Source organism: Gobio gobio (assembly GCF_949357685.1).
Source record: "Gobio gobio genome assembly, chromosome: 20".
NCBI classification, from domain to species: Eukaryota; Metazoa; Chordata; class Actinopteri; order Cypriniformes; family Gobionidae; genus Gobio; species Gobio gobio.
This window is the reverse complement of record NC_137113.1, coordinates 17,972,669-17,994,735: the sequence shown is the minus strand read 5'-3', so window position 1 is coordinate 17,994,735 and position 22,067 is coordinate 17,972,669. Positions and strand designations below refer to the sequence as shown.

Genomic DNA, 22,067 nt, shown 5'->3' with positions numbered 1-22,067 from the left:
ATTTTGATAATTTAATGTATGCTGAAATAAAATGTGATTAGATGAAAAACTTAAACTTAAAAAACATAATGAAAATTGTTACCTTGTAATGTTACCTTGGCAAGTAACTGTAATAAATACAGTAAGTGTAAGTTGTGAGTGATAAAAGCAGTAAACTAAAATAAAAAAATCTAAATGAAAGCTAAAATAGAATCATTTTTTTGTAAGATTTTTGGATTAAAATATCCAAACACCAGTACAACAATGTTAATGTACTTATATGATCCCAAATGTTTCCAAGAATGTTAAAATCCAGAAAAATAAGCAATTTTAACCAGGACACAGACCGTGTCCGTGCGTCACTTATCAATGACATCATACCCGCGTTACCCACGATACCCGGTTCACCAAAGATGCTTTAAAATATTGTGTGTTTTATTAGACAGGTGAGCAACTGTTTGGATACATTCATCGACTGAAAACTAATCATTGTTATATACACTGCCCGGCCAAAAAAAAGAGTTGCTGTTTGGATTTAAATTGGCAAATGCTTAAGAGTCTATGATTGGATCATTATTGCTGTGATTATTATGTTTCTAGCATGTTATATGTTTGGCAACAGTTCTTCTACCCCAAATTGATGGAGTGTCTGGCTTTTAATTTCTTAAACAACCATGTTGGAAGACACATCATGGCCATATTCCAGGATGACAATGTCAAGATTCATCAGGCTCAAACTGTGAAAGAATGGTTGGGAGTCCAGACCTCAAATTCATTGAAAGGCTTTGGGATGTGCTGGATGAGACTTTACAGAGTGCTGGACTCTTGCATTGTCAATACAAGATCTGGACCAAAAATTAATGCACCTCTTGATGGAGATAAAACAATAAAATATTCATGAAAATGTTTCTTCATGCTCTCTCCAAACCATTCTTTCACAGTTTGAGCCTGATGAATCGTGACATTATCATCCTGGAATATGGCCATGATGGCCTACATGGTTGTTTAATGCTGCGTTCACACCAAACGCTAATAGAGCGTCAAAATCGCGTCAACCACGACTAGTTTCATGTGCAAATATTTTGAATGCATTCGCGCGTCCGCGGCGAATTGGACGTGCGTAGAAATCGAGCGCTGAAAGCGAAATAGACGCGCGTTCAAGGCACTCCAGGAGAAATATGTCATAAAACACCACTCTGCCTCTTTTCATTTTCATTAAAAATATATATTAAACATTAATAGCCACACAAATGTGGTCCAGGCAACTCCTACATTATCTTCACTGCATGTATATTTAATCCTTAAAAAATAGAGTTATGAAATTTCTCTTTGCCCTCAGTCAAAACGATTTGGCAGACATCAAAGTATAGATTCATGACACCAAAGATCGCCCGTTAGATCTAATCAAGATGCACCACTACAGGACATCAGAGCCAGCGGCAAACGTTAGAAGGACTAGCCGACGAAAGGCTGCTCTCGCCAGGGTTATGAGCGGTGATTGCCTGGTGATCGCCTGGATCTCACAACTCCAAAAACACAAGATTATTTTTTTTAAATAGGCGCTCTCTTTATAAATAAACCACAGATTTGAGCTTTAAACAACTACATTCTCACATGAAAAAGACTACAAAACTACATTTTCAGAGCCTTAAATTATGCAGGGTTTCTCATCACCACGTGACAGCAGCAAGCAGGCTCCTGATTGGTTAACACGGCGCGAATTGATGGCAAAGTTAAAAAAAATTCAACTCGGGCGTCAGACGCGAATTCACTTCAAACGCGTGAATACACAAACGCACCACTCGCGTGTAACGTGCGTATCGCGCAAGACGGTCAATTTGTGTCCAATTCACGTCATTCGCGAAAAACTGGACGCGCGAGTGAGGCGGATTCGCTTCCTTCGCGCCGCGCGAAACGCGCCTTCCGCGCCGCAGGACCTCCAGACGCGCGTCAACGCGCCTTTCCATTTACTTAACATTGAAATCACTCGCGCCAGACGCTCTATTCGCATTTGGTGTGAACGCAGCATAAGAAATGAAAAGCTACACACTCATTCACTCCATTAGTATCAATTTCTTCCCTAGTCCCATCCTATTCTTTTTCACCGGCTGTAGAGATGAAGACAACAACTCCCATGATTCCACGAAATTAAGGCGTCATCAAGCTACTCCTTTGTTTTGAATAAGCGACCTCTGGTGGCGAAAAATTATATACTGTGCCTTTAAAGTTACCATGAAATCAAAATATTCCATTCTTATTTTTATGGAATATTGCAGTAATTATTTTAAATGATTTAGCCTTGCACATCATTATTTTATGAAAATGAATTTGCCCTCATAATCTTTAATCCAAATAACTTCCCCTCCCTCTTGCAAACAACAACTTCTCTTCTCTTCCGACATAACAATAGCAAACCAAAACAATCCAATCAATTTTCCCATCCTACATTTTTCTTGTTTGAGAAGCCATTTTACTCAGATATACATCACAATAGGGAAGAAAGACTCTTGTGCCTTTTTTTCCATGTCGAAAGCTAAAACAACTCTATGAAAAGCAGTTTGTCAAATATCTAATGCGAGTTCATGCCTGATAAACTACAGTAAATCATTTTGACTGTTTAAAAACAGTCCTCTTTTTCATCAACATGTCGTGGGGTCTGTAAGTGTGATTGTCAGGCTGCTGTTCAGTATGTGCGTGTGATCAGGTGGATCTGTTTGTGTTCTCTTACAGACTGTGCAGGATGTGGCAGGGATATAAAGAATGGCCAGGCTCTTCTGGCCTTGGACCGCCAGTGGCACCTCGGCTGCTTCAAGTGCAAGGCCTGTGGGAAAGTGCTGAGCGGGGAGTACATCAGCAAGTGAGCTATGCCTTAATTATTTTTTATCTTTCACCATCTCGTGCCTCCCTCTCTCTATAATTCCTAATCTCTTATCTGTCGTCTTTTTTAATAGCATTCCATTTTTTGCTCTTATCCTGGTCATTGAGGTGAAAAAGAATACAGTCAAAGCATAAATCTCTCTTCTCTCTCTTCCGGTCCTACCCTCTCTTTTAAGGGATGGTTCTCCGTACTGCGAGAAAGACTACCAGATCCATTTTGGAGTGCAGTGTGAGGCCTGTCATCAGTTTATCACAGGGAAAGTTTTGGAGGTGAGTATTGAGTATGTGTATATTGACTGAGAATTATAAATTATAAGGCGTTATGAATGTATTCCAGACATAAAGGTGCTCGCAAAAGTTGGGCACCATTATTTTTATACCTTCTACAACACATTTTGGCCAAATTGTAAGTTTATCATGGACAATAGAATTTCATAATAATGTATTCTGTATAGAGCTATAAAAAATGTTGATTATATATCTATTTAGACCTTACTTAGTACCAAGATTAATTGATTAAAACAGTTTTTATAGGTTTTTTGTATATTTTTATGGTTTATTGACTGTTCATTAGAGTTTGCTCTTTCATAGCTCAGGAGACTTAATGTATATCTCCTTTATGATTTAAATATTAAATCATAGATGCTTCTCTTCAGGAGAAATGCACTAACGTTAAATTTTTTCTCTCTCTCATGCTCACCAGAGCTGCATTTATTTGATCAAAAATACAGTAAAAACAGTAATATTGTGAAATATTATCACAATGTAAAATAAATGTTTTTTTATATTTTCAAATGTAAGTATTCTTTTGATGGCAAAGCTACATTTTCAGCATCATTACTCCAGTCTTCAGTGTCACATGATCCTTCAGAAATCATTCTCATATGCTGATTTGGTGCTCAAGAAACATTTATGATTATTATCTATGTTCAAAACAGTTGTGCTGCTTAATATTTTTGTGGAAACCATGATTCATTTTGATGCATCAAAGAGTATAGAGCTATAAAATGAATATGGATAGTAAGATCAGATAATTTGGCTTCGGAAAAAAACATTTATAATAAACTTCATATTGAAATCTTGTTTGCAGATTTTGGTATCTTGGGAAATATGAGCACAGTTTGAAACATAGTTGAGATCTTTTCTGAAAATCTAGAGGAGATGTGTTGTTGTTTTTGACTCGATTCACTCAATGTAATTCTACACTCACTTAAAGGATTATTAGGAACACCTGTTCAATTTCTCATTAATGCAATTATCTAATCAACCAATCACATGGCAGTTGCTTCAATGCATTTAGGGGTGTGGTCCTGGTCAAGACAATCTCCTGAACTCCAAACTGAATGTCAGAAGGGGAAAGAAAGGTGATTTAAACAATTTTGAGCGTGGCATGGTTGTTGGTGCCAGACGGGCCGGTCTGAGTATTTCACAATCTGCTCAGTTACTGGGATTTTCACGCACAACCATTTCTAGGATTTACAAAGAATGGTGTGAAAAGGGAAAAACATCCAGTATGCGGCAGCCCTTTGGGCGAAAATGCCTTGTTGATGCTAGAGGTCAGAGGAGAATGGGCTGACTGATTCAAGCTGATAGAAGAGCAACTTTGACTGAAATAACCACTCGTTACAACCGAGGTATGCAGCAAAGCATTTGTGAAGCCACAACACGCACAACCTTGAGGCGGATGGGCAACAACAGCAGAAGACCCCACTGGGTACCACTCATCTCCACTACAAATAGGAAAAAGAGGCTACAATTTGCACGAGCTCACCAAAATTGGACAGTTGAAGACTGGAAAAATGTTGCCTGGTCTGATGAGTCTCGATTTCTGTTGAGACATTCAGATGGTAGAGTCAGAATTTGGCGTAAACAGAATGAGAACATGGATCCATCATGCCTTGTTACCACTGTGCAGGCTGGTGGTGGTGGTGTAATGGTGTGGGGGATGTTTTCTTGGCACACTTTAGGCCCCTTAGTGCCAATTTGGTATCGTTTAAATGCCACGGCCTACCTGAGCATTGTTTCTGACCATGTCCATCCCTTTATGACCACCATGTACCCATCCTCTGATGGCTACTTCCAGCAGGATAATGCACCATGTCACAAAGCTCGAATCATTTCAAATTGGTTTCTTGAACATGACAATGAGTTCACTGTACTAAAATGGCCCCACAGTCACCAGATCTCAACCCAATAGAGCATCTTTGGGATGTGATGGAACGGGAGCTTCATGCCCTGGATGTGCATCCCACAAATCTCCATCAACTGCAAGATGCTATCCTATCAAAATGGGCCAACATTTCTAAAGAATGTTTTCAGCACCTTTGTTGAATCAATGCCACGTAGAATTAAGGCAGTTCTGAAGGCGAAAGGGGGTCAAACTCAGTATTAGTATGGTGTTCCTAATAATCCTTTAGGTGAGTGTATTGCTGAGTAGAAGACATTGAGATATTTATGAGATCACTATTGTGATTTTTCTTGCCTTACGGATATTAAAGATGGTCTCTTGGGGATTTTGTCCTGTTCAGTGTTTTATAGTCATGTCAGTATGTGTCAGTGTTCCAGAGTCTTACACTTCCGTTCCCACTAAACATCTGGATCCCCTAAGAGTGGAGTCGTTAGTCTGACCCATGTCCATACACACATCTCAACAATCAAGAACACAGCTGAACTTACATCATTGCGCCATTCATCAAACATTTCTGAACTGACACGGACCCACTGGGAATAGAGCAAAGCGGCGCAGTTGGGTGGATTCCAAGGCCCCGCCCAGCTATTGTACACGGGACGGCCCCTTTGAGGCCGGGCCCCTCTGATAGGGTGGGAGAGGGATGAGATAGAGAGGGATGGGCTGGGGGGGAATTTAGGAAAATTCTCAAGAAAAGTCAAAGGGGAAACGTGAGGAACTGAAGGGGAATATAGGAGTACTCTTGTACACGAGGGTGTAAGTGACAAAAGTGACTTCTCTGCAAGGTCGCAGGGCTGGGGTGCCACACGAGCAGCCTGCCAGAGGTAAACCTTCTGTTTCAGTAGAGACGGTTAGATATTTTTAAAATTTTAAACATGTTTGCAGTCATGTCATGATGTGTGTTCTGGAGCTAATGGTGTTTATCAACAGACTGTATATTCTTCAGAGCCTTTTTCTTTGCTGTTTAGGTGATCACGGTCAAACGTTGTCATCCTGATTATACTGACCTGTCAACAGTCGATTAGTCACTGGTTCTCATCAGTGGTCTCTCATGCACAGTCTGTTTGCACTTATACACTTAAGTAGACTAGTTGTATTTATGGGGATCTGTGCAGCCACAGATGGTGGAAAGGAAGTGCACTGGAATCTTATGCATGTGTGACCGCAGGAGATCAAAACCAGCTCACCATCTATATAAATCCACGCAGATATGTGTAGAATCTCGGTGTAATGTTGAAAGCAACAGATGCCGCCGGTCTGCAGATGGCATCGCGTTTGTGCCAAGGAGGCCATTCAGATTTGATGAGGGACGAATAGTGCTTATAAACATTGCTGTGGAACGCTGTTATTTTAGCTTTGGTTATGGCTAGAATCAAGACTTTGCAGTTAGCAGTTTGTTTTCTGTGTACTATTAAACATTTGTGTTGGGAACAGACGCTCACACATGCTATTAGAGAACTCTGGGCTGTCAGCTTCTATATGTCAACCGTGGATAAGTTATTTAACTGCAATGAAGTTTCACTCTCATTAAACCTCACCAATAGCAATAGGTGTCTGATGAGACTATCCTGACAAGTCTGCCGCACCAGCTGGCCCTGCATTATCTCACCACACACACACATATCCAAAGTGGACCAGACGCCCAGAGGGAAATTGCTCAGAGGTGTTCTCAGTTTTCAGTTGTGCTTAATTTAAGTAACTTTTTCTCAGATATTATTTCTAAATTTAAAAAGAGACATAAAAATAGATGACAGAGTTGGACTACATAGCTATAAAAATTAATATGTATGGCATAGAATTTTATGTGAAGAGTTCTGACTGACTTTTGAGCGCTGACTTACAAATTATTTGACTTTTATTCAGCAAGGATGCATTAAATTGATCAAAAGTGACATTTCTGTTTTAAATAATAATAATAATTCTGTTTTAATAAATAATTATGCCGCACAACTGATTTCAACATTGATAATAATCATAAATGTTTCTTGAGCACCAAATCAGCATATTAGAAATAATTTCTGAAGGATTATGTGACACTGAAGACTGGAGGCTTTTCCATCGCAGGGATAAATTACATTTTAAAATATATTTGAATAGGAAATAGTTACATTGTAATAATATTTTATAATATTACTGTTTTTCCTTATTTTTTGATCATACAGATCCATTCTTGGTGAGCATAAGACACTTCTTTCAAAAACATTTAAAAATCTTACCTGATCCCAAACTTTTGAAAGATAGCATAAGTATTAAATGAGCACAATGTATGATCTTTTCTGAAACTCTAGAGAGATTACAAGGGTATTATCAAGGGAATTATCTGAGAAACTCAAGTAAAAGTCTTCATTTGGTCTCCATTTAATCTCCTTGCTGTCTAGAAAATGTAATTGTTATATTAAAGAGATCTCATTTGTGTTTTTCTTTTTCTTTTGGGCGTGTTCTCTCTTTCTCTTTTTTGCTATTTGTGCCTGTTGGGTCTTTTTCTGGGAGTGTAGTTTTTCTGTTTGCTGTAATAGTGGCCATTATCTCAGCAAACAGCACCTTGTCAGATTCACTTGTCTGACTCTTTCCTCATCAGGTTGTAGAGTGTTTTAGTTCAGCTAGGAGAGAACATATACACAATTGGCCACTGTGAGTCAGGCAGCACAATACTGGGCTATGTTACTGACTACAGATAAACATGACTCCTACTGGCATTCATGCACACACACATTACACATGATAGCACCATTACTGAAAAAGATAAGCAAAAATGTCCATGCTGGACCATGTGGTGACCAACCTTGTCTACTCAACTGGCTCGGTCAAGGTAGTCGGGTTTGATGGGTTTACTTTAGACCCATTTTGGGCTCTCATCGGGCTGGAAGACCAGCTGGCTGACTAGCTAAACCTGAACACAAGCTTAACCAGACTAGGAGACAGTTAATACAACTGAGCACCATTTAAGTCAGACTTGGAAGCCAACTAAGACCAGCAAATCACATGAAAGCAAATGAAAAAAGCGTAAGATCTAGAGACTCATTTTTTAAAAGTTGAACTACTTTTAACTTGATTGCTGTGTTTTTAGAATGCCGTATCATGCACGAGACGCTGCAAAAGACGTGAGTGCAACTGTTAAAGACCATCTAGCGCTTGTTTACATTGAAAAACAATGGAAAAGTAGTGCAGGAAAAACGTGTTCTGTGTAAATGGCCCCTTAATCTGATATTTTATTTTATTTTTTCAGTATGGTTGAATTGCATATAAAATGTTCATCCATTTGCATTACACCATTTTAACATAAACTAACTAATAAAATGAATGTGATGTATATTTATCAGCCAAAATAAATAAAACCGATAAGATTTCTGCTCTAAAATCATGCCTTAATTTATTAACTATTTGATTTTATTTAAATAATCATATTTTCCAAATGCATTTATTCAAATTTCTTAGAATCAGCATTAATCTGTTAATTTTGAAATCAATTCTTTTAGTTAAAATGTATGAACAGTAGTTGTGAATCTAGCAATATTTAATTAGTTAAAATGTGATATATGACAAATTGGATTTATTGATGATAAACGTATAAACCTTGTGTGCATTTGAAAACGCATTGTTTATTAGTACTATTACAGAAATCTTACCTGTTTCTTATACGTTTCATTTTTATATGTGACAAATATGCAACATTTTTATATGCAATTCAATCTTACCATTTAGACCTATATAGTGCTGCTAGATGAATACAGTCTTGCTGGTTAAGATGGATAAACAACCTAGTAGCCTAGTAAAGTCAGTCGCACATCAACATCCCATGCATGGGACCATCATCCAAAATAATAGCTATATATCCAAGCACTTTCTCTCTTTTCTTTCTCTCAAGTTTTTTCCTCCCTTTGCATCCCTCAGTCGTTATTCCCCTTGCTGTTTTCTCTTTATCCCCGTCTCCCTCCCTCTCTCTGGCTCTGTCTTCTGTCCACACCCCTCCATCTGGGCTGAAGTAGAGGCGTGGACTGTTCTTGGCCCCAGAGTTTAGTGCTCTATGTTTTCTGTGTTTGCTTCTTGTGATGCAATAGGAAATGACTGGCAGCCGTCTCTCTCAGACAGAGCGCTACTCAGAGAGGTAGAACATGTTGTCATTCTGGTTTGTTTACTGGGAAACTGTTGCATGGTCTTGTTGCCATGGCAAAGAGGCCCGGGGCCCGAGGGGTCACATCTGTGTGAAATCATGCGTTTCAGCTGCATTGCCTCATAGTTCAAGGCAGCAGAGGAACATGGGATGTTTCCCCTGCAGAGAAGCCAAATGGGCAACTCCCTCTTCAGCGTGCAGAGCTCCAGCTGATAGAGGAACAACAAAACAATTGAATTGTGTGCCTGTATGAGAAGCAAGATAAACAAAGCTTTAGGATTTTTGGTGCAGTATAGTTCCTGTGAACGTATGATATGAATTTCAAAGAGTAAAAGAGCAAATCTTTGGAGTGGGAATTAACAATTTGACTCATGCCTTTCCAAACCTTTTTGATTGTTCTTTTTTCCATTTTGATGAGGGGGATGTCCTTTGTTAAGCTCCAAAATGCACCATAAAAATATTCTAAAAGTAGTCACTGTATTCCAATATGTCTGAAGCAAAAAAATAACCTTGTGTGCCAAAATTTGTGTATTGTATAATATTGATTCAGTACCATTTGTCATGAGAAATGCCAGAATCAATGATGTTTGGCGTCAAAAAAGGAATACATTGCCATTAATTTTGTAGTTTGTATAACGTTTGTAGACACATTTCAGTCTGACATACTTCAGTCTGTCACTTTTATGATTATGACACTTCTTGCCATTAATTTTGTGGTCTGTATGATGTTTGTAGACATATTTCAGTCTGTTTGTCATGAGCCATCATATTGAAGTATGGACCACTTTTATGATCATACTTTTTTTCTTCATTTCAGAATATTCTTGAAACAATTTCTTCTTTTGTGTTCCACAGAAGAAAAAAAAGTTTTGAATAACATGAGGTTCTGTAAATTAAATATATATATATATGGCATAAACTATGCTTTTTAAGGATTAAAAACAATAAATAAGGAGAGAAAGAATTACAGATATGTAAATCAAAAAGAAGGAAATGGCAATTAAACAAAGTGTTTAATTGTCAAAAAAAGAGGATTTGAAGGAGGTTTTGAAGGAGAGAGAGAGAGAGAGAGAGAGAGAGAGAGAGAGAGAGAGAGAGAGATGTCAGAACTGCAGAGCTCATCAGCATTCCCAGAGCTAACTGAAAGCAGCAGAATGATGAAACAGTACTGCAGATGACATACAGCTGTGCGCTATACATGACCCACACACACATACATTCACAATCATATGAATATTATGTGGAATGTCCTGTACCTTGAGCTATGACTACTATGTACACTACCATTCAAAAGTTTGGGGTTGGTAAGATTATTTTTATATGTTTATTTAAAGATGTCTCCTGTGTCTCAACATTTTAAGGCTGCAAAAACAGAAATATTGCGAAATATTATTACAGTTTAATTTAAGTTAAAATGTAATTTATTCCTGTGACCAAAAAAGTTTCAGCAGTCATTATAGCCTTCAGAGTCACATTATCTTTTCGAAATAATTCTAATATTCTAATAATAAAATTTGCTGCTCAAGAAACACTTCTTATTATTATCAATGTTTAAAATATTTTGCTTAATATTATTGTGAAAACCATAAAAAAATATATATATATATAAATGTCTTTACTGCACTTGTGATCAATGCATCCTTGCTGAATAAAGATATTAAAGAGTTAGTTCACCCAAAAATAAAAATTCTGTCATTACTCACCCTCATGTCGTTCAAAAACCATAAGACTTTCGTTCATCTTCGGAACACAAATGAAGATCTTTTTAGTGAAATCTGAGAGCTTTTTGTCCGTCCATTGACAGTCTACGCAACTACCATTTTCAAGCCCCAGAAAGGTGTGACATCATGAAAGTAATCCATGTGACTCCAGTAGTTTAACCTCAATTTTATGAAGCGATGTGAGTGCTTTGTTTGCACATAATTTACCACTTTATTTACAAAATATTAATCTCCTATGCGTGTTCACGAGAGCAACATGACACGTGTGACGCGAGAGCAGACGTTGTTGTGTGAATGTGGGTTGAACTTGAAGTTAAACCACTGAAGTCACATGGATTACTTTAAGGATGTCTCACCTTTCTGGGGCTTGAAAATGGTAGTTGCGTAGACTGTCAATGGACGGACAGAAAGCTCTCAGATTTCACTAAAAAGATCTTCATTTGTGTTCTGAAGATGAACGAAAGTCTTACGGGTTTGGGACGACATGAGGGTGAGTAATTAATGACAGAATTCTCAATTTTGGGTGAACTATCCCTTTAATTTCTTTGAATAAAATAAAAAAATCTTCACCAATGGGGCTCCATGTGATTATGCCCAGTGATCAACTTTCGATTTTTCTGCTTGTGGTTGAGAATGACCTTTCAGAAGGGAAAAGACTGACAGACTGCAGTGTTTCTCAGCCCTTCCAGCTCCCTAGTGAACCTCCCAGCTCTCCGATATCAGCATTCCAGCTCATAGCTGTGGCTGACGGACCGTGTTGCGGTGGTTAGCGCACGTTCTTCTGAAATGTTAAACAGGGTGATGCAAGTTCAAATCCTGTATGCAACATTACACAGCTGTCTAAAACTAGAACTCTTTATACATTAATGTGTATGTCAAGCAAGCATGTGTGTGAGTGAATGTCTTTATGCTGCTATTGTTCTCTTGACCTGGAAGCATCCGGAGGTCAGGAAAGTAATTTTGTGTGGCAGGGTAAAATGATACGGGATAGTGTGCTGTGCAAACAGTGACTCTGCAGATCTTAACAGAGCTTAATTCATTGAGAACACACACCTTTTAAAATAAGTGAAGTGCAATGAAATGATAGCACACCTGTTCTGTCCCCCACAGACTGTTTCGCTTTGGCACAGATGTTTTCAGTCTGTTTTGTCCAGTGCTATGTTTTTTCTTGTGAAGCCTGTTGACCTCTGAATGTTGACCTTTGCCCCTCACAGGCAGGAGACAAGCACTACCATCCAAGCTGTGCACGATGCAGCAGGTGCAATCAAATGTTCACGGAGGGAGAGGAGATGTACCTACAGGGTGAGCACAAAACTTTAATGCTACATTTAGTACAGAGGATTGCAGCATTGCCGAAACTTTCCATGAAAAAGTCTACAAAATTCCCCTTGAAACTCTTAATACTCTAAATATTAAACAGTATGAGGGGTTTTATTTTCTGTTTGTCGCTGTTTTCTGTTCATTGCTTTTTGCCATAATTTGGGACGTGTCTAAATATAGCTGATTTTGTTATTTGAGTAAATAAATAAATAATAAAATAGTAGTTATATATTAAAATGTCCCATACATTAAGGAAAAATAAGTATTTGATCATTCTTATGTTAACTGGTAACAGGGTTGGAAGTCAAGCTAAGTTAGTTTTATTTTCATTGTTCATTGTTCTTTTTTTTTTTTTTGCAAACCTGTTACCATATTTTGAGACATGTCTAAATACAACTGATTTTGTTATTTTATCAAATAAAACAGTTATTGACACATTTATATTTTCCATAAATTAAAGAAAAACATTTGTTTGACTATTTTATTATTACGAAAACTTTGGTGACAGGGTTGAAAGTACAATAAAAAATTACCTATTAAAACAAAATATTAGATAAATTAGATGCATTATAAAATATTTGTAGTTGGTATAATTCTGTACTTGCAAAATATGTGTAATTATATAATTATGTAAAATATCCCCATAAATTAAGTAAAAATATTGATTTGATATTTTTTCCTATGATAACTTTGGTAACGGGGTTGTATTTTTGCATACCTGTGTTGCCATAATTCTGTCTAAATGCAGCTTATTTTGATATTTTAACAAAACCAAAAAAATGTAATAAAGTAAAATAAAATAAGATATTATTTCCCATAAATTAAAGAAAAACATTTGTTTGATCTTTTGATGACTTTGGTAACAGGGTTGACTGGTTGAGCTTGATGAATGAGGTCACACTACAATTTGTATACAAATTAAGAAAATGTGTTTTTGGAATGTTCAACTTGTAATATGGGGACAATCATGTGGTAATATAATTCTGATATACCCCACCCACATATTTTGTCTTGATTTCTATCTCCAAGGTTCTACAGTGTGGCATCCAGACTGTAAGAACAACAGTAGAGTGGAAGAGAAGTACAGAGTGAGTATCTATCTATCTTAACACTTACTGTCAGCCAGTCACTTAATCAGTCCTGTCTCTCTCTCTGGAAGAGAAAACTTGAGCTCCTCCCTCATATTGTTCCCAGAAACAACATCTACATCCCAGAAACAACAGTCTACGAAACCCTGGGAGATGTATGAAATGCTTACAGTCTTCAAAGCACTTTTCCCCAGTGACTCCAAAGTTAAAATTAAGTGTCAGGTGCTCTAGCTGTTACGTCTGAATCACAAAAAGAGAGTGTGTGTTTGTGTTTGTCAGTGAGTACTTTGTCCATTCTGTTGTGATTCTCCTCCTTAGGCAGCTTGGCAACATCCTAAAGGAAAACCCAGTCCGTTTGATATCTTTTACCCCCAGTCTCAGATTCAGAGCCGGGGCCCAGGTGGCTCTCAACTGGGCCGGCGTCCCCTGGGCAGTCGTGAGGTTTGCAGTCTTCTGCTCTGCACTCCCTCCAAACTGCAATGCTTCCAGCTAACACAGCTCCCTCCAACCGTCCTGCTTTTCTCCGAAGCAAGACTGAACTGCTGTGTGTTGTATTAGCTTCATATTAGTTAACTTACACTACCAATCAAAAGTTTGGAATAATTACGATTTTTTTTCATGTTTTTGAAGGAAGTCTCTCATGCTCACAAAGGTTGTTGCTGTGTTCGAAATCGCCCCCTATACCCTCATTCACTATTCCCTACATTACTCCACTAATATAGCCCACTTGAAGGAGTGAAGGAAAACGAGTGAGTGAATTCGGACACTGAGTGTGCCGGAAGGGCTGCCACTTTCTGCTTGCTGTTTAATAATTCTTTGAAACGTAGCAAACTGGCAGCTCCAGTAGTAATGAAAAGAATAATCTTGAACTAACATGTATAAACAATAATTAAACAATTTATAAAAGGAATTTATACCTGTATGATATTACGCTGGATCAGCGCGATTTGGAAAACGGATGGATGATTGATTCAGCTGCGGGCGACATCTCCTGGCGAGACACAAGAATTCATTCAGCGCGCGACTCTCACAGTGCATTATGGGTATTCTCTATCCGTTGAGCATTTGTACACTCGTTATTGCGGTGCATTGTGGGATTGAATGAGTGCACTCAATAACGGCACCACTACAAATGGCTGTCCCCTCAAATAGTGCCCTCTTTAAGGGTATAGGGGGCGATTTCGGACACAGCCTGTGTTTATTTGAAGAAAAATACAGTAAAAATAGTAATATTGTGAAATATTATTCCAATTTAAAACAACCATTTTCTATTTTAATATATTTTCAAATGCATTTTATTCCTCTGATTAAAAACAGTTCTTTAAATTGTAATAATATTTTACATTACTGTTTTTGGTCAAATAAAAGCAGCCTTGTTGAATTTAAGAGACTTCTTTCAAGAAAATTTAAACAAAATATTTCTAAATTTGGAGTGGTAGTGTATATATTCCCCAGCAAGAGTGAACCAGCGCGCATACCCAATATGCTTGCTCTCTCCTCCTGCAAGTTAGGTTGTAATCCTCATGGATATTTCAGGAAAATAACCTCGATAAATGTATCACAAATCCTGAAATCAGGACCTGCCCGCATGCATAGGATAGCAAGCAAGGCTGCGAGTAGATGACTATGAATGTAGTGCTTAAGTTAGATGACCGCTGGCGAAGGTGAATGATTCAAGTGTTCTGTTGAGTGTGATGTCATATCCTGTGATGCCTTTTCCTCCCTTCACAGCCCCTCCCACCCTCAGTAACCTCTCTGCACCAATCAGAAAGGCAGGTACTGTATTCTGCTTCTGGCAGCAGAGTGGGGGAACCCCAGCCTGAATGTGTTTTGCAGCTCTTGCATTTGCAGTGAGGGCTTTCTGCCCTCGCCAACTTCCCCATAACAGCCTGTGTGTGAATCATTGCGCTTTTCACTGCTGCAGGCATGTGGTTCAAGCACTCCAGGGCTCCATTCACCATTACAGGAATGACGACTGTTTGACTCTTCATGCGGAACGTTCTCAGATATGAGCTCAGCTCACCATGTAACATAACTGGTCTCTCATACGGAATACTGTTATTAAAGGTCGTCCAATTCGGGTGTTTTTGGTGACATTTGACCAAGAGTCATATCTGAGGGATTGGCTGCACTGGCTGCACTGATTGTATGATATGAAGCCGAATGCATCTTGAAAAGGCTTGCGTTGGAGTATTGAGGCAATATGAGCTGGATATCCTGTGGTTTTCTAAATTGTGCTGAATTAAAGCTCAAGAATGTGCCTACTTCACCTCAAATATAGTTTTTGTCATCATTTACTCTCATCATTCATACTCATCTCTTTTGACTTCCCTTGTTAAAAAGAAGTGCGCTTAATTGAGTTGAATGTGCACATGTAGTATACTTCCAATATTTTTTTTTTTACAAAACTGCATATATAAACTTGCAGCTATAATATTAATGAAATAAAAGGCTACATAAAGAGAGTACACTTTAATTATTCTGTTTCTTAACAGCACTTTGTAATAATGTAAAATTAAAAGTACATTTTAAATCAGTTTTAAAAGTCATGCTTTAAAGTACACTTATTTTAATGTGTAACAACATTAAAGCATTGATTATACTTTTAACTAGCGTTATTCAATGTTACATTTAAAGTTAATATATTTGAAGTGCACTAAATTGAAATGTCATATGTGTAATTACAGATATATTTAAGTACATGTGACAAAAGATTCAATAGAAAATACATTAAAGTATATTTTAGTTGTCAGTTCATTCTGCAGTACATTTTAATCATATTTCAAAGAAAATAGCATTTTGAAAAGTATATACAATCATGTACTTATGTTACTTATGTGGGTCAAAACACACAAAAAGTTTAGCTTTCAATATACATTTATAATACATTTTCATTTAATTGTGATTAACATGCAATTAAGTATCCAAAAACATTAAAACATTTTAAAGTATATAGTTTTAAGGGTTTTTTCCTGTATGCAGATATTTAGCAGAATGTCCATGCTGCACATTTCAATACAATGAAAGTGAAAGATGGCCAACAAGATTTTAAGAATAATTTCTGTATGTTCCTCATACAAAGCTATTGTATGGCTTAAGAAGACTAGAAATATAGTGCATATAGTGTATAGAGTTACTTTACAATCCACCCAATCCACATTCATGAGGGTGAGTAATTGATGACAAAATGTCCATTTGTCCCTTTAAGCTTCCCACTGGCATCTATGAGTGTGTTTAGGAATATGTGTGTCTGTTATCTTCAGCTTATTGCTAATACAACATCTCGTTCTCCCGCAGCCCACAAGGTCATCGTCTGAGAGTATCTGTTCGAGACCTGGCTCGAGCATACCTGGATCTCCAGGTCACACCATCTATGTGAGTCCCACTCATCGGCGCCCCCAATCGTTTCCTGAGTCTGTCAGATCTTACCACTCAGTCCGCAACGGATTCTGATGCTGGTATACTTCAGGGTCAATGTAAAAAAAAAAAAAAAAAAAAACTCCTGGACACGCAGGAAAAGCACAGGAGTTTCCTTCATCTTCTCTCCACTCTTTGCCTTCGCCTTGCATCTGTAGCATCATTTCTGCATGTAAACGAATTTAGAGAATCATTTACATTAACACTGAAAGTCTGTTAAGCAAATGTTAAGTCGGTTAGCATGCCTCCAACAACAGCGTTCATCTTTACACATTGTGTGTTTACCCCTGTGTGATGACCTTTGTGAGAGCTGTAGCTCTGGTTGGATGTGATGTGAACGAATGACCTTTGACCTGTGCCCTGACCTCTTCCTCATCAACACCTTTTCTCCCTGTGTTTCTCCACCTATGTGTCCCCTCCCCCTGTCCCTCATCCTCTCCTTCCTCCAGGCAAAAGTAGACAATGAGATTATTGATTACAAGGACCTAGCAGCCATTCCCAGAGTCAAGGCCATTTATGACATAGAGCGTCCAGACATGATATCCTATGAGTCTCTCCATTCCACCTCCTCCACCCTGGAAAGACAAGGAAGGCACAGCCCTGGAGAGGTAAAATCGTAAACTTTTAGTGTCTTTCTGATTAACAAACAATGTGCTATTATGACCTAAATATCTAAATATCTATTATAGATAGAGCCACTATATGGCTGAGTAGACATGATGTCACTGATTTATGTTTATATTTATTCTCATATTTTTTGGACTAGGTGTGGCTTTCATGAAAATTAGACAGTGTACCTGTCTAAAAATGTGCGAACAGCCACACTCTATACATTTAGCATTCCCGTTCTTCAATTTGGAGATGTGGACGGTCTAGTCCTTTTTTTTGACTCTAGGGCCCTCATTGATCAACACAATATTCAAAGATATTTCTGCTGTAATTATGACAAAGCTGTTTGTTTTCAATCTTTTTTTTAAAACTAATATATTGAGTTATTTAACATTAAATTAAAATCAATTTGTGATTAATTGATTATTTTTAGCATTACAATTTAGAGTTAGACTTGAAAATATTTATAATAATTTATTCATTTAAATATTTTAAGGTCATCCTTCGGCCCCCTTGTGGGCCCTGACCCCCTGGTTGAGAGCCACTGGTCTAGTCTCCATTACCAAACCTGCACTTTTGGCCACTTTAGCGATCTGGCCCAGACACTACCAGACAACCCCGATAAAACAGACCCAACCCTGCCAATGCCCAATATTTGTGATAATACCATCCCATCCCCAGGTCCCTACTTTATCACAGTAACCATAATAGCTCTCTGACCCCATGATCCCATTAGTGTTCCCAAAAAACACTATTGGCTGAGGCTCTCAGGCCGCAGACAGAGCAGATGTGAGCAAGTGTGTGCGTTTGCTCATTTCTCTGTATGTGATCATGTACATTGCATGTATTCCTGTCAACATGTTAGCTACGTCTATGCATGAAAAGAATGTATGAGAGATGTTTTTTTTTATTCTCTGTGACTGCTCTTGGGTTCCCATTGTCTATTAAACATTGCTCTTCTGTACCTGAAAACGCCTGTGCGCATTCTCTGTGTAGAGACAGCAGTGTCACAGCGCCCCCTGGTGACCGTAGTCAAGATCTCATGCAGTCTGTGATGATGAAGATGCGTTAAAGGAATATTCCTGTTTTTTTTCCCCACCTGCATCTGTGGTTGATTACCACATACAATAATTTACACTTCTTTGATTGTGTATAAACAAACAGGAAATGCATTTACAGTAAAACATTTACAATGGAAGCCTCTCAAGCAAGAGGGTCAAGCGTTTATTAGCAGCTATGGGTGAAGCTCACATTTTTTTTCTTAATATGAAGCTCACATTTTTGTTAGCACTTACTTGAATCAATACTTGACTCAAAAATGTTAGCTTTTTGAGCTATAAGGTCATTCTACTGAGGTAGGACTACTTCTTTAGGTGTAGGAAATTCTGGTTATGCATTACCAAAAAAAAAAGTTCACAGCAATTATTCTACTATGGAAGCTTGTTTCCGCCACAGAATAAACATTTTAAAAGATAACTGCGACTTTTATCTCACAATTGTGAGTTTACATCTCGCAATTCTGACTTTTTTCTCACAATTGCGACTTTATATCACGCAATTCTGAGGAAAAAAGTCAGAATTGTGAGATAAAAAGTCGAAATTGCCTTTTTTATTTTTTCATTCTGTGGCGGAAACAAGCTTCCATACTCTACCGTTCAAAAGTTTAGGGTTGGTTTAAAAAATTAAATCAAGAAGCATCATTAGGCTCAAAAAGCCTGCATTTATTTGGTATTTAAAAATACAATAAAACAGTAATATTGTGAAATATTATTACAATTTAAAATAAGTTTTCTATTTTAACATACATTTTAAAATGTTATTTATTTTTGTGATGGCAAAGCTGATCAGCAGCCATTACTCCAGTCTTTAGTGTCACATGATCCTTCAGAAATCTGTGATTTAGTGCTCAAGTAACATTTTGCTGTTTGATAATTAAGTAGAAACTGTGATACATTTCGCAGGATTCTTTGATTAATAGAAAGTTGAAATATAATTATTTTGTAACAATGTAAAAGCCTTTACTTGCACTTTTGATCAATTTTAGGCATGCTACTGACCCGAATGTTTGAACGGTAGTGTTTTTCCTAGCCCACTTTTTCTTCTTTTTTAAAATACAAAATGAGTATAGAAATTAATGTTGCTTCTCCAAGTCTACTTAATTTATCTTGTTTGAAGTATTTTTAGGTATTTCCACTGGAAAACAAGACCCACATGTCGATTAAGCAAAAGTAGCTGGGTTTGCTTTTTATTTAGCTGTTCATAAGTTTGAAATGAATGATATAGCAGCTATAACTGCACAGAAAGGAAGCAAGCAATTCTATCACGCTATTATAACTATCATGCTAGTTTAGAAAAAGCATAGTGTATTTTCTTTATATTGTGACCAACTAGCAGCTAGCCTTTCATTGTAAGTGTATTACTGTTAACAAAATGATTATCTGTGGCAAGTTGAAAATGACCAAGAATATTCCTTTAACGCATAATGTTTTCTTGAGTCGCAGACAGGCTTTTAGAGTAACCAAACTCAACCCTTTCCTCCCCTACAGCCTGTCAAAGCCTCAGGTGGCAGCCCTACCAGAGGCAGAGCCACAGTAAGTGCAAGCAGGATAGAAATCAGCCCGTTGACATGACCAATTAGTTTGTGGATTACCAACCCAAACTAATAAGAACACAACTAACATTGATTTGCAAAACCTAACCTAATCTAATAAGCATGAATGCTTCTCACACCTAGTTTCACTCATCTCACTGGCTGTTGTCTGTTCTCTCAGTCTCATCTGAATAGCTTCTCTCTAAGTAAGTAGACTTTGCTAGTGACAGTCACTTGAAGTGTGTACTCAAAAACCCAGTGGTTTCTATAGTGGCGTGGCAATGATGTAGATTCAGGCTCATTCTCAATTAACTGATCTGTGTCAAGTATGAATTAAGGCTTTATCATGACATTGACTTTGGGCCCTATTTTAACAATCTGAGTGCATGGTCTAAAACGCACTTAGGGCATGGTCGAATCCACTTTTGCTAGTTTAGCGATGGAAAAAACTGTCGACACGCCAGGCGCATGGTCCAAAAGGGTTGTACCTAGTCTCTTAATGAGTCATGGGTGTGTTTTGGGCGTAACGTGCAATAAACCAATAAGAGTGTTATCTCCCATTCCCTTTAAAAGCCAGTTGCGCTTGCACCATGGCAGATTCGCTATTTACATGGCGAATTTACAATTACATATGCGAGCGGAAAGACAACGCTTCTACAGAGAGGAATCCTTTTATTTTTAATATTTAAAAATGTTCTGCCCGTCCCTCTGTGTATAATAAGCAGAGTGTACATGCATATTGGCACATATTACTAACGCGCCCTTTAAATAACACAAAAAATACTGCGCTATTGACTTTAGACCAGGTTTTTGTTGGTCAAAAGCGCAGTCGTATTCAGTTGCCTCAAAATAGTAACGCGCCAACAATGCGCCTGAACACACCTTGTTTTCAGACCAGCACACCCATGGCCGCACAAATGGGCGCAAATGCATTTGCTATTTAAACATCGTGGCACGGGATGTAAAAATGTTAACTGCTGAAACTAGCAAAAAACACTTGCCTGGCGCCACATTGAGCCGGGTGTATGATAGGGTCCAAACACTGCAAGCGCTTCGGTGCGATTCCTTCATTACATTCATCTCATTTTAAACATCACGCAATGCATGTAGGGTCACAGCAAACGCAACTATTTCCATGACGTATGACATAATACGTTTTTTTAGTGATTTTAATTCTGTGTCCACATTCCCAGACCCTGCCACAAGACCCCTCCTCACTGTCAGCAGAAACAGTAAGTTGTCAGTGACCTCCCTTTGAACTCTGACACAGTCAGATTGTGAGCTGTAGCTGCACTTATCTATCTCCTAAATGTGCTTTTGATGGAGATGGCACTGAACATCAGCTGTCCTGAGCACTGGAAGAAGTCCTCTGTATTATTAATGGCTACAAAGAAGCAAGAGTGTCTTGTTGGAATGTGTGCACATGTTTGTCTTGTTTGTCTGACTGGCTGTCTGTATTTATCCTACAGCTGGGTGAATCTCACAAAAGAAATTTCACTAATCATAACAAAATAACAAACGTTTGGGGTCAGTAAGATCTTTTTTGGAAGAAATAAATATTAATATTATCATTATTCAACAAGGATGCATACATTTTTTTCGTCCAAATTTAAATTCTTTATTAAGCTTTACATAAACAGGGAAACATTAATAGCAATACGATATGTTGAAACAAGACTTCACACTGCCATCATTCATGAACGTTATAAGCACAAGTCATGCATGTTGTACTCATAGTAAATGAATGAGTATGTGACTGAATATGTAAATTAAGACATGTAAATGTATGAGTATACTTCAGAAAACTTCTTTGAATTCTAATGATAGTTCACAATATTACTGTTTTTAGATCAAATAAATGCAGCCTTTGTGAGGATAGTAGACTACTTCTAAAAACATTAAATAAAAAATCTTACATACCCCAAAAATATATATATATTTTAATAAAATAATTGAATAATGTTATTTAAATAAAATTAATAATATATTTAAATGTTTGTATGTAATGCTTCTAATTTCTTATTTGTTTCTTTTAACTTTGAGCTGAACGTTTCGTGACAGTTTTGTGATATTCACTCATCTTACAACTTACCTAATGCAAAGCCACTCTAACCTTAAAAAGCCTATACCACACAGTGGCATGATTTAACTTCCTGTTCCTAATCCT

The 22,067-nt window shown here is 37.7% G+C and overlaps 1 protein-coding gene across 3 annotated transcripts in view; it reads left to right on the top strand.

Annotated features, from left to right (window-relative positions):
• The window catches only part of ablim1b (actin binding LIM protein 1b), a 109,356-nt gene that overhangs the window by 73,064 nt on the left and 14,225 nt on the right, over nt 1-22,067 (top strand). For 2 of the 3 annotated variants that reach the window (XM_079846033.1, XM_079846035.1), the window contains exons 5-14: nt 2,710-2,836; nt 3,033-3,126; nt 12,091-12,178; nt 13,226-13,284; nt 13,603-13,725; nt 15,016-15,060; nt 16,582-16,659; nt 17,151-17,309; nt 19,857-19,901; nt 21,094-21,132. In XM_079846033.1, the coding sequence (XP_079702159.1) occupies nt 2,710-2,836; nt 3,033-3,126; nt 12,091-12,178; nt 13,226-13,284; nt 13,603-13,725; nt 15,016-15,060; nt 16,582-16,659; nt 17,151-17,309; nt 19,857-19,901; nt 21,094-21,132 (857 nt within the window). The remainder of the gene's footprint in view (nt 1-2,709; nt 2,837-3,032; nt 3,127-12,090; nt 12,179-13,225; nt 13,285-13,602; nt 13,726-15,015; nt 15,061-16,581; nt 16,660-17,150; nt 17,310-19,856; nt 19,902-21,093; nt 21,133-22,067) is intronic. The other variant, XM_079846034.1, reaches the window with a different exon arrangement.